Source organism: Empidonax traillii, unplaced genomic scaffold (assembly GCF_003031625.1).
Source record: "Empidonax traillii isolate 1590-97213 ecotype Southwest subspecies unplaced genomic scaffold, ASM303162v1 scaffold3436:size12998, whole genome shotgun sequence".
Taxonomy (NCBI): Eukaryota; Metazoa; Chordata; class Aves; order Passeriformes; family Tyrannidae; genus Empidonax; species Empidonax traillii.
In genome coordinates, this window is record NW_020958629.1 from 1 (window position 1) to 10,398 (window position 10,398).

Genomic DNA, 10,398 nt, shown 5'->3' on the forward strand with positions numbered 1-10,398 from the left:
TGGGATGGGCTGGGAATGGGGCTGGGATGGGTTGGAATAAGATGGGATGGACTGGGATGGGATAAGGATGAGAACAAGAATGGGGTGGAATGAGGATGGGATGGAATGAGGTTGGGGATGGGACAGAAATTGGATAGTTTGGGTTGGTTTCAGAATGGGATGGATGGAACAGGATGGGACGAGATAGGACTGATGGTTTGGGATGGGAGGGGTGGGATGGGATGGTTTGGGATGGGATGGGATGGGATGGGATGGGGACCATCCTGGGACATCCCCTCCCCCCGTCCCCATCCCAGGTTATCATCGGAAGCATCTTCGAGGTGATCTGGGCTGTTGTGAAGCCAGGAACATCCTTCGGGATCAGCGTCCTGCGAGCTCTCAGGTTACTGCGCATCTTCAAAGTCACCAAGTGAGTCCTGCCACATCCCCCCCCCCATGACTCCCCATGTCCCCAAGTCCCTCCATGTCCCCACATCTGCCCCTCGTGCCCCCCTGAACCCCCCTTGCCCCTGCAGGTACTGGGCTTCCCTGCGGAACCTGGTGGTGTCCCTGCTCAACTCCATGAAGTCCATCATCAGCCTCCTCTTCCTCCTCTTTCTCTTCATTGTCGTCTTCGCCCTTTTGGGGATGCAGCTCTTCGGGGGACAGTGAGTGACCCCCAGGACCCCTGGGAACACCCTCCCTCCCCCAGAGACAGGGGGTCTTTGTGCCCCCGCCATGTCCCTGGCAGGGTTGGGGCTCCCACTGCTGCCCCCCTCAATCCCCCCCCAGGTTCAATTTTGATGACGGGACCCCTCCCACCAACTTCGACACTTTCCCAGCAGCAATAATGACGGTGTTTCAGGTGGGGACCCCCGGAGTCCTGCCCAGGGGAGCTCCTGAGGGGGCACAGGGGGCACGGGGGGATGTGGGGAATGGGAGGGGATATGGAGGAACCTTGGGGGACACGGAGGCACAGGGAAGAACACACGGGACATGGACTGATGGGGGGCATAGGGGGGTGCAGGGGGACGTGGGCTGACAGGGGGCATGGGGGGACTTCTAGGGGCACAGCAGGGCATGGGGGTCCCTGGGGCTAGGGGGGAGTCCCTGCTGCCCCCACAACTTCTTCATCCCCCAGATCCTGACGGGGGAAGACTGGAACGCGGTGATGTACGACGGCATCAAATCTCAGGGCGGCGTCAAGGGGGGGATGGTTTTCTCCGTCTACTTCATCGTCCTCACCCTCTTCGGCAACTGTATCCTGAGGGTCCTGAGAGGTCCTGGGAGGGTCCTGGGAGGGTCCTGGGAGGGGAGGGGCTGCCCTGGCCCCCGCTTTGCCTTGACATGGCCCCAGACACCCTCCTCAACGTCTTCTTGGCCATCGCCGTTGACAACTTGGCCAACGCGCAGGAGCTCACCAAGGTGGGGGGTCTGGGGGGCCTGGGGGATCCGGGGGGCCTGGGTGGGTCCTCGGGGCTGGGCTGAACTCTGTGCTGTGGCTTTGCAGGATGAGCAGGAGGAGGAAGAAGCTGCCAACCAGAAGCTGGCGCTGCAGAAGGCGAAGGAGGTGGCTGAGGTCAGCCCGCTCTCCGCGGCCAACATGTCCGTCACCATGTGAGTGCCCGGCACTGGCCCAGGGACACCCTGGAGCCAGCCTGGATCTGGCCTGGATCCATCCCAGGGACATCAGGGATCCATCCCAGATCCATCCCGGATCCACCTCAGAGCCATTGGGGATCTATCCCAGATACATCCTGGAGCCATCCCAGAGCCATCCCAAATCCACCCTGGATCTATCCTGGAGCCATCCCCTGTCCCACCCTTGCCTCCAGCCCACCCCAGCCCACCCCAACCCCCTCCTGCCCCCTAGGAAGGAGCAGCAGAAGAACCAGAAACCTTCTAAATCCGTGTGGGAGCAGCGCACGAGCGAGCTGCGGAAGCAGAACCTGCTGGCGAGCCGGGAGGCGCTTTACAGCGAGCTGGAGCCCGAGGAGCGCTGGAAGGTGCCCTACGCGCGGCACCTGCGCCCGGACATGAAGACACACCTGGACCGGCCGCTGGTCGTGGACCCGCAGGAGAACCGCAACAACAACACCAACAAGATGCGCCCCGGGGACCCCCCGCCCGACCCCCGCTTTGGGCCACTGCGGCAGCCCCGCTACCCCGACCCCGGCGGTGCCCCCCGGCCCGCCGAGCCCCCCGGGGCCCCCCCCGCGCGCCGCCCCCGCAGCCGGAGCCGGGAGCCCGGGCGGGAACCGAGCCCCGAGCGCGGCTTTGGGGATGGGGAGCGGCACAAGCCGCGGCACCGGAGCCGCGACGGCCGCGCCGGGTCCCCCGAGCGGGAGCATCGGAGGCACCGCGGGCACCGCCGGGGGACCGAGGAGGGCGAGGAGGGGGGACCGAAGCCCGAGAGGCGCCCGCGGCACCGGGACGGGGCCCGGCCGGCCCGGGGGGACGGGGATGGGGAGCACCACGGGGACGGTGAGAGGCGGCGGCGGCACCGGCACGGGCCACCCCCCGGCTACGACGGAGAGGGCAGGAGGGAGGACAAGGAGCGGCGGCACCGCAGGAGGAGGTGAGGGCATGGGGAGGATCCCCTGGGCTTGGCAGGACCCCCCCGGAGCTGAGGGCTCCTCTAGATCCCAGCAGAGACTCCCATATCCGTTGGCTCTCCCAGCTCTGTTTGCCCCCAGAGCTTTCCTGGGGGTGCCAGGGGGTCCGCTCTGAGCCCCTCGCTCTGCTCCCCCCACAGGGAGCAGCAGATCCCCCCGGCGCCATCGGGCCCGACGCTCTCGACCACCCGCCCCATCCAGCAGGACATGGGGCGCCGGGACCCCCCCGTGGCCGAGGACATCGACAACATGAAGAATAACAAACTGGCCACTTCTGAGCCCCCCGTGCCCCCCACCATGGGCAACCACACCCCCTGCCCCGCCGGGGCCCCCTCCCGCCGGCCCCCTCCCACCACCAACCTCCCGCCCCCTGAAAACAGCCTGGTGGTCACCAACCCCGGCCCCCCCTCCAACAACAACCCCTCCAAGGGTGGGGGGAAACCTGAGCACACGGCCGTGGACATCCCACCCCCCTTCCCGCCGCCCCCCAGCAACGCCCTGGTCCAAGGTAGGGGAGTTTGGGGGGCTGGGGGGGGGGCAGGGGGTCTGGAGGGGCTGGGAGGTCCAGGGGATATGAGGGATCTGGGGAGTTCAGAGGGTCTTGGGGGGTCCAGGGGATATGAGGAGATCTGGGGGGTCCGGGTGGTCTGGGAGGTTCTGATTGTCCAGTTTGGGCAATGCAGGGAGTTCAGAGAGTCCAGGAAGTTCCAGGTGATTTGGGGGTGTTCTGGGGGGGTCCCTGATGCCGCTGTCCCCCCCTTCCTGCAGTGAACAAGAACGCCAACCCTGAGCCACTGCCCCGCAAGGAGGAGGAGGAGGAGAAGAAGGAGGAAGGCGACGGGCAGGACGAGAACGGCCCCAAGCCCATGGTGCCCTACAGCTCCATGTTCATCCTCTCCACCACCAACCCGTGAGCGCCGGTGGGGGGGTCAGGGGGGTCGGGGGGGCACTCTGAGGGGGTCAGGGGTCCCCCCACACTGTCCCCCCCCCTCCCCCGGCAGGTTCCGCCGGCTGTGCCACTACATTGTGAACCTGCGGTACTTCGAGATGTGCATCCTCATGGTCATCGCCATGAGCAGCATCGCCTTGGCCGCCGAGGACCCCGTGCAGCCCAACGCCCCCCGGAACAATGTGAGACATCCCCCCCCCGACACCCACCGGGACCCCCTGGGAGGATGAGTGAACCCACTCCTCGTGGGGCTGATCTGCAAAAGTGGGGGGACCCCAAAATAGAGCCCAAAGCCGAGGGGGGCATCTCACAGGCTCTGTGCTGGGTCTGAGAGCCAGAGAGCAGCTGGGGGGTGATAAGTGGTCCCAGGGGGGTCCTGGGGGGATGATGGGGGGGCCTTGGGGTGCTGAGGGCTGCTGAGGGGGTCCTGGAGGGGATCCCCATCCATCTCCCCCCACCCCACCTCCAGGTGTTACGCTACTTCGACTACGTCTTCACGGGGGTCTTCACCTTTGAGATGGTGATCAAGGTGAGTGCAGGGCAGGGGTCCTGCAGGGTGGGACGGTCTCCCCAGCACCCCCTGACCACCCCCTACCCCATTTCCCCCCTTCCTCCCCCTAGATGGTGGATCTGGGGCTGGTGCTTCACCAAGGTGCCTATTTCCGGGACCTGTGGAACATTCTGGATTTCATTGTGGTCAGCGGGGCCCTGGTGGCCTTCGCCTTCACGTGAGTTTGGGGAGGGGATGGGCAGGGGAGGTATGGGGGTTGATGGGTGGGGGGGCACCTCTCCCAGTGCCCCTCAGTGCCCCTGGGGGGGCTGTGCCACTGCCCGCTCTCTCTCTGTGTCGCTTTGACGTCCGTCCGTCCTCGGCCGTTTGTCACCACGTTGTGTCGTCCTGTCACCATCCCCGTGTGGGGGGAGAGGGAGGAGTAACCTGCGAGTAAGGTGGGAGAAAGGGCCTAGGGAGGGGTGAGAGAGCCCTGAAGGGAAGAGAATGCCCTGAGTAAAGGGTGAGCACCCCCTGAGTAAAGGGTGAGCATCCTCTGAGTCACCCAGCATCCTTAAAGGGTGAGCATCCCTTGAGTAAAGAGAGAGCATCCCCTGAGTAAAGGATGTCAATCCCCTGAGTGACTGAGCACCCCCCAAGCAAAGCCCGAGCATCCTTTGAGTAACTGAGCATCCCCTGAGTAACCTGAGCACTGCCCAGGGTGTGAGCAAGCCTGGAGCAGACCCCGAGTAACTCCCAGGAGGTCGGGATGCCCCATGGCTCCACCCTCCTTCCCACATGGGTCCCAAGGGGTGGGTCCTGGGGGGTGGTCTGGGCTCTCACCGTGCCTTGTCTCTCCCCTTCCTCTGCCACCGCCACAGGAGCAGCTCACGGTAAATCCTTCTGCCTTCGTCTCTGTCCTTGTCCTCTCCTCGTGCTCATGGTTGTGCCTCGCTCCCCCCTCCTCCCCTCCCCACTCCCCAAAAGACGGCTCCCTCACCCTACAAAAACTACCTCAGGGTGGGATGGAAGGGGGGGGGGGATCAGCCTTGAGGGAGGGGAGGGACCGTGGGTGGGGAGGAGGGGGTGGGACCATCCATGGTCCTGTTGGGGCAGATTCCAGGGGTGCCTTGGCCACTCTGAGGGTCCCACATCCCCCTGTGTGCCCCCCCACAGTGGCAGCAGCAAGGGGAAGGACATCAATACCATTAAGTCCCTCCGTGTCCTCCGCGTCCTCCGGCCCCTCAAGACCATCAAGAGGCTGCCCAAGCTCAAGGTGGGCTCAGGGGGAGAGTTTGCTGCCCACCAAGAGGGGTCTGGGGGGTCCTAGCCCATGCTGAGCCCCCCCTCCCGCTGTGCCCCCTCCCCAGGCGGTTTTTGACTGCGTGGTGAACTCGCTGAAGAACGTCCTCAACATCCTCATCGTCTACATGCTCTTCATGTTCATCTTCGCCGTGGTGGCCGTGCAACTCTTCAAGGGCAAGTTCTTCTACTGCACTGACGAATCCAAGGAGTTCGAGAAGGACTGCAGGTACGGCCCGGCCGGGCAGGGCTCTGTGGGACCCCCCGAGCCCCCTGCCCACCCCCCTGACCCCGCAGGGGCGAGTACCTGGTGTACGAGAAGGACAACGAGGTGAAGGCGCAGAAGCGGGAGTGGAAGAAGTACGAGTTCCACTACGACAACGTGCTCTGGGCGCTGCTCACCCTCTTCACCGTCTCCACCGGCGAGGGGTGGCCGCAGTAAGGGTGGATCTGGGGGGGACATGAGGGTTTGAGGGGTGCCAGGGGGTGGGGATGGAGGGGACAGAGGGACCCCCACCCTGTCCCTGCCCTCCGCAGGGTCCTCAAGCACTCGGTGGACGCCACGTATGAGAATCAAGGGCCGAGCCCCGGGTACCGGATGGAGATGTCCATCTTCTACGTCGTCTACTTCGTCGTCTTCCCCTTCTTCTTTGTCAACATCTTCGTGGCCTTGATCATCATCACCTTCCAGGAGCAGGGGGACAAGATGATGGAGGAGTACAGCCTGGAGAAGAACGAGGTGCCTCCTTTGGGGGGCTTTTGGGGGACAGTGGGAGCCTTAGAAGTCATTAAAGAAGCCCCACCATGGAGTCACGAGGTGCAGAAAGGATCCCCTTGCTTTCCCAGCTCAGAGGGGAGCCCGAGTGTGGCTTTGAATTTGATCTCTGCCTGGGGTTATGCCAGTCCTTTAAATTTAAGAAGTTACAGAGGTGGGGTTGAGCCATCTTTGTCCTGCAGGTTTGAGTGGTGGCAAATCAGAGATATTTGTAAAGTGAATTATTTATTAGGCCAGATGAGCAAACAAAAGATCTCAATCAGAGTTATCTACTACATAGCTCAAAACCTACTAGGAGGGTGTAATACGGCATAGAATAGTGTAGGGCACTGTATCAAAGCAATTATATTAAAACATTGATGTGTAAAGTCTGTGGAAGGACCTGCCCTGTGAAAGTCAAGGCTGGGCCTTTATACTTAGAACAGGTTCCCAGGCCTGGCAGCAGCTCATCCATCAAATTCTGCCTCAGAAAGCAGGATGTGGTTGAGGTTTTGGAACCAGGTTGGGTTTAGCAAAATCCAGCACCAAAACCAACCACAGCGGTGACTCCCCACGGAGAGCACGGATTGTTTGGGGTCTCTGGATACATTTTAGGTCTTGTCAGAATTAGACCCTCCTGCCAGAGGCCTCTCTGGGGTGGGTGATACCCTTATCCCCCCCTCCCCAGAGGGCCTGCATCGACTTCGCCATCAGTGCCAAGCCACTGACTCGGCACATGCCCCAGAACCGCCAGAGCTTCCAGTACCGCATGTGGCAGTTTGTGGTGTCCCCCCCCTTCGAGTACACCATCATGGCCATGATCGCCCTCAACACCATCGTCCTCATGATGAAGGTGGGTGGGGAGTGGGTTGGGGGGGGCCCAGAGAGCCCCTCGGGGGTTGTTCTCAATCCCTGTAAGCCCCCAGGGTCCCCTCAGTCCTGGCCCTGCTGGGATTGGTCCTCTTCTGTCCCCTGGAAGGTGTCACTGTCCCCTGGAGCTGGACCAGGACTGTGCTCCTGGATCCAGCCCTGGATGTGTCCCTGTCCCCCAGGGCCTGTCCCTGCCCCCCTGAATCCATCCCCCTCCTGGGATCCCCCCTGCCCCCACATCCCCACCCTCCTCCGTTTTCCCCCCAGTTCTACGACGCCTCTGACACCTACGAGAACGTCCTCAAGATGTTCAACAACGTCTTCACCTCCCTCTTCTCCCTCGAGTGTCTTCTCAAGATCATGGCATTTGGTGTCCTGGTATGTCCCAGGGACCCCAGGAATGTGGGGGACCCCCAATCTCAGGGAAGCCCAGGACCCCACAGAGCCCCAGGATTTCAGGGGACCCTGGGACACAGGAGAACCCCAAGAACTCAGGGGACCCAGAGACCACCTGTCATGGATCTGGCACTGGGCATCCTGTACCCCCAGAATTTGGGGAGCTGGTGAAGGGGTATCTTTGGGATTTGGGAACCCGGGATCCTCACATCCCTCCCCCCTTCCCAGAACTACTTCCGTGATGCCTGGAACATCTTCGACTTCGTGACGGTCCTGGGGAGCATCACGGACATCCTGGTGACGGAGTTCGGGGTAGGTGGGAACTGCCCCCACCCTCCAATGCCATGGCATCAGTTCCGGGGTCTCCACACCCCCTTGACCCCCACCGTGTCCCCCCAGAACAACTTCATCAACCTGAGCTTCCTGAGGCTGTTCCGAGCCGCACGGCTCATCAAGCTGCTGCGCCAGGGCTACACCATCCGCATCCTGCTCTGGACCTTCGTCCAGTCCTTCAAGGTGCCTCCCAGACCCCAGGAATCCACCTGTGCTCCTCCCGGGGGTTTCCTCTGCCCCCTGGCCCCCCATGACCAGCCCTGCTGTACCCCCCCCAGGCCCTGCCCTACGTGTGCCTCCTCATCGCCATGCTCTTCTTCATCTACGCCATCATTGGGATGCAGGTGAGACCCCCGGGGTGCAGGTGAGACCCCCTGGCTGCAGGTGAGACTCCTGACCCCCCTGAGCCTGCCCTGCCCCTCCCAGGTGTTCGGGAACATCGGGATCGAGGAGGAGGACGATGAATCCGCCATCACCCAACACAACAACTTCCGCACCTTCTTCCAGGCGCTGATGCTGCTCTTCAGGTGAGAGCAGGGTCACCTGGGCGCCTGTGCCACCCCAGCGTCACCTGAGTGCCATCTGGGTGTCATCTGTGTGCCTGGTGTGCCCCCCTAAATGGTCCCAGTGTCACCTGGGGTACTCACTGCGAGGCCAGTGTGTCTTCAGTCACAGTTCCAGTGTCACCCAGTGTCACCCAGTGTCACCCACTGCCATCCTCATGCCCCCCACGCTACCAAGAGTCACTTTGCTGTGCCCCCCAACACCCATCCCCCTCCCCAGTCCCCACTGTGTCCTCTGTCCCCAGGAGTGCCACCGGGGAGGCCTGGCACGAGATCATGCTGTCGTGCCTCAGCGGGAAGCCATGTGACCAGAACTCGGGCATCAAGGAGGACGAGTGTGGCAACGAGTTCGCCTACTTCTACTTCGTGTCCTTCATCTTCCTCTGCTCCTTCCTGGTGAGCACGGGGGGCTCCTGGATGAGGGGGGCCCAGAGGTCCTAAATGCCCCCCCCAACCCTGGCACCTGGGGGAGGGTTTTGGGGGACTCCAGGAGAGGTCACAACCCCCCTGCCCTGGCCCACCCTTCCACCCCCCCTCCTTAGATGCTGAACCTGTTTGTCGCCGTCATCATGGACAACTTTGAGTACCTGACGCGGGACTCGTCGATCCTGGGCCCGCACCACCTGGACGAGTACGTGCGGGTCTGGGCCGAGTACGACCCTGCCGCCTGGTAAGGACCCCTGGGGGGCATGTGGGGGACAGGGGGTGTTTGGGGCACCCCCAAACCCCCAGGGGTTGGAGTGGAGCAGGGGGGGAAAGGTGGCTGAGACCCCCCCCCATAGGTCCACTGGGACCCCCCCAGGATGGGGCGTCCTCCACAAGGGAGTCCCCAAGGGTTGCCCCCCACCCCCCCGAGGGGGTCTCTCCCTGGTTCTTGGGGGCTCCCCCAGGAGGGGGTGTCCCCCTCCACGGGGGTTCTCCAGGGGCTGCCCTCCCCTCACAGAGTGTTCCCGAGGGTCCCCCTTGGGCGTCCTAAATGGTACCTGGAGCCCAAAACACCCCTGGGGGGGTGGTCCATGGAGGGTCTCTGGTGCCCAAACCACTTCGGAGGGATGTCCTGGACATGTCCTGGGGGTGTTCCTGGGGTTCCTGTCATCCTGGAGGGGCCCGGGGCCACCTCGGGGGGGTCTTGGGGGGGGTTGCTGCCCCACTAATGGGTGTCTCCTGCAGCAGGCTCTGCCCCCCCTCATCCTGGGGGGGGTCCTGGGCATCCTGGGGGTGTCCAGGACAGCCGGAGGGGGGTCCCGGGGGGGTCCCAGCCCCTACTGATGGGTGTCTCTCTCAGCAGACACTGCCCCCACTCACCCCACAGGGGTCCCGGGGATCTCCCTCGCCCCCGGCCCGCCCCGGGGGGCCCGGGGGGGGTCGCAGCCCCCACTAACGTGTGTCTCTTGCAGCGGGCGCATCCACTACCGGGACATGTACAGTTTGTTGCGCGTGATCTCCCCCCCCCTGGGGCTGGGCAAGAAATGCCCCCATAGGGTGGCCTGCAAGGTTCGCGCCCCCCCCGCGCCCCCCCCGCGCCCCCCTCGGGGCTGGAATGTGCTTCCCGGCGCCGTCTATATATAAAATATCACAGTATATTTATATATAAACCCCCCGCGCCCCCCCAGGCCGGCCCAGCCCCCCCGGCATGGAGCCCACCCCCCCTCCCCCTCGGCATGGGGCACCCAGCACCTCCCCCCCCGCCCATCATCCCTTCCCCGCCCCACGGGGCCGCGCTGAGACGGGAAATTCTGATTTCTTGATTTGGATTCTCAATTATTTTAATTATTTTTTTTATTTCTTTGCGTTTCATTGTTTAATTAAGTTTTTATTATTGTATTATTTTTACTATTGAGTTATTCTTATTATTTCATTATTTTTATTAAGTTATTTTTATTATTATTTGTATTATTGAGTTATTTTCATTATTTATTTTCATTATGTAATTATTTTATTATTTTAATTCTCTTTCCTCGTTATTCTTTTATTTTTTACTGTTTAATTATCGCCATCTAGTTAAAAACTTTCATCGTCCTCCCCATTTATTGTTTTCAATTCTTGTTGGTTTCTGAAAATCTTTATTATTTGTCGTTGGGTTTAAAAATGTCATCCGTGTTTTTTTTTTTTTTTTTTTTTTTTTTTTTTTTTTTTTTTTTTTTTTT

The 10,398-nt window shown here is 61.8% G+C and overlaps 1 protein-coding gene across 1 annotated transcript in view; it reads left to right on the top strand.

Annotated features, from left to right (window-relative positions):
* The first annotated feature begins 251 nt into the window (after nt 1-251).
* The window catches only part of CACNA1A (calcium voltage-gated channel subunit alpha1 A), an 11,384-nt gene continuing 1,237 nt past the window's right edge, over nt 252-10,398 (top strand). The window contains exons 1-25 of the mRNA XM_027910421.1: nt 252-409; nt 516-647; nt 772-844; nt 1,121-1,238; nt 1,337-1,404; nt 1,490-1,596; nt 1,853-2,557; nt 2,735-3,102; nt 3,363-3,504; nt 3,596-3,725; nt 4,013-4,072; nt 4,165-4,271; nt 5,210-5,309; nt 5,404-5,564; nt 5,633-5,773; nt 5,873-6,074; nt 6,778-6,942; nt 7,227-7,337; nt 7,584-7,667; nt 7,755-7,871; nt 7,967-8,032; nt 8,115-8,215; nt 8,497-8,647; nt 8,794-8,921; nt 9,649-9,745. Coding sequence (XP_027766222.1) covers nt 252-409; nt 516-647; nt 772-844; nt 1,121-1,238; nt 1,337-1,404; nt 1,490-1,596; nt 1,853-2,557; nt 2,735-3,102; nt 3,363-3,504; nt 3,596-3,725; nt 4,013-4,072; nt 4,165-4,271; nt 5,210-5,309; nt 5,404-5,564; nt 5,633-5,773; nt 5,873-6,074; nt 6,778-6,942; nt 7,227-7,337; nt 7,584-7,667; nt 7,755-7,871; nt 7,967-8,032; nt 8,115-8,215; nt 8,497-8,647; nt 8,794-8,921; nt 9,649-9,745 — 3,792 coding nt within the window. The remainder of the gene's footprint in view (nt 410-515; nt 648-771; nt 845-1,120; nt 1,239-1,336; nt 1,405-1,489; nt 1,597-1,852; nt 2,558-2,734; nt 3,103-3,362; nt 3,505-3,595; nt 3,726-4,012; nt 4,073-4,164; nt 4,272-5,209; nt 5,310-5,403; nt 5,565-5,632; nt 5,774-5,872; nt 6,075-6,777; nt 6,943-7,226; nt 7,338-7,583; nt 7,668-7,754; nt 7,872-7,966; nt 8,033-8,114; nt 8,216-8,496; nt 8,648-8,793; nt 8,922-9,648; nt 9,746-10,398) is intronic.